Below are 999 nucleotides of genomic sequence, written 5' to 3' on the forward strand. Positions count from 1 at the left end.
GGGGGGGATTCGCAATCCCCGCCAAGCCGGGCCCCGGCCCTGATTGGCCGCGCGCGGAGGCTGGCGCGGCGGCGGTGCCCGGCCGGCGGCGCGGGGCGGCGGGCGCTTACCTTTCACCGAGCGGGGCTTGGCTTGCTTCCTCCTGGACATGTCCGGGCGCCGCGGCTCGTCCTCCTCCCGGCGCGTCCTCCTCGCGGCCCCGCGGCCCCTGCCCGCCCTGCCTCTCCCTGCCTCCTGCCCCTCGAAACTTTGCCGGGCTGAGCGAGGCGAAGCAGCGGCAGCAGCGGGATCGATTATCGGATTTCTCACTTCTTTGCCTGTTGCAATGCGGCAAGTTCAACTCCTGTCCACCCCCTCGGGCACCTACAGGTTCTCCCCCCGGGGACAAAAAAAAAAAAAAAAAAAAAAAATCACAGGCGCAACAGTTGCGATTTCTTTTTCTTTCTTTCTTTTTTTTTTCTCCTCTTTGTTGGTTTTTTCTCCTCCCTTCGATGTGCAAATAGCACCGCCACAAGCCGAGCCCCTTCGCGCCCCCGCCGCCTTTTTGTTCTCGTTAAAGTTTGCAGGCGCCCTGCGGCTCTCAGTCCGGCTCGGCACTTTGAGAATGGCACAAAAAGCCGCGCGGGGCTCCCGGGGCCGGGGGGAGGGCGCGGGGAGAATGAGCGTCTAAAAATAAGAGCGGCGCGGCGGCCCCGACAATGCGAGGCGCTCCGGGGGTGCGACCTCGCCGCGGTTTCCCTAAATCCTCCCCGGCCGCTCTCGGCCCCCCCTCGCGTCCCGCCGCTCGCCCCCGGGCTCGGCCCCCGCTCGCCGCTCACGGGGCCGGCGGCGCGGCTGCCCCGGGTGCGCGGCGCGGGGTTCGGCCGGGATGGGCTCCCCGCCGCCGGCCGCGCTCGCCGCCGCCTTCCCCCGCACGCACGCACTCGGCGGACCGAGGTAAGCGCTCCTTCGCATCGATGCCGGGGCCGCTAGCTGCCTCCATGGGTCATTCTCTGGAAG

General features: G+C 68.2%; 1 protein-coding gene across 2 annotated transcripts in view; it reads right to left on the reverse strand.

Moving 5' to 3' along the window:
- Positions 1 to 207, reverse strand: part of ZNF423 (zinc finger protein 423) — a 194,385-nt gene extending 194,178 nt beyond the window's left edge. The window contains exon 1 of one of the 2 annotated variants that reach the window (XM_042877064.1): positions 111 to 207. In XM_042877064.1, coding sequence (XP_042732998.1) covers positions 111 to 150 — 40 coding nt within the window. In that variant the 5' untranslated portion in view covers positions 151 to 207. The remainder of the gene's footprint in view (positions 1 to 110) is intronic. The other variant, XM_042877062.1, reaches the window with a different exon arrangement.
- Positions 208 to 999: the final 792 nt, after the last annotated feature.

This window comes from Lagopus leucura, unplaced genomic scaffold (assembly GCF_019238085.1).
Source record: "Lagopus leucura isolate 7727_CA_CO unplaced genomic scaffold, USGS_WTPT01 Super-Scaffold_100017, whole genome shotgun sequence".
In the NCBI taxonomy this organism is placed as follows: domain Eukaryota; kingdom Metazoa; phylum Chordata; class Aves; order Galliformes; family Phasianidae; genus Lagopus; species Lagopus leucura.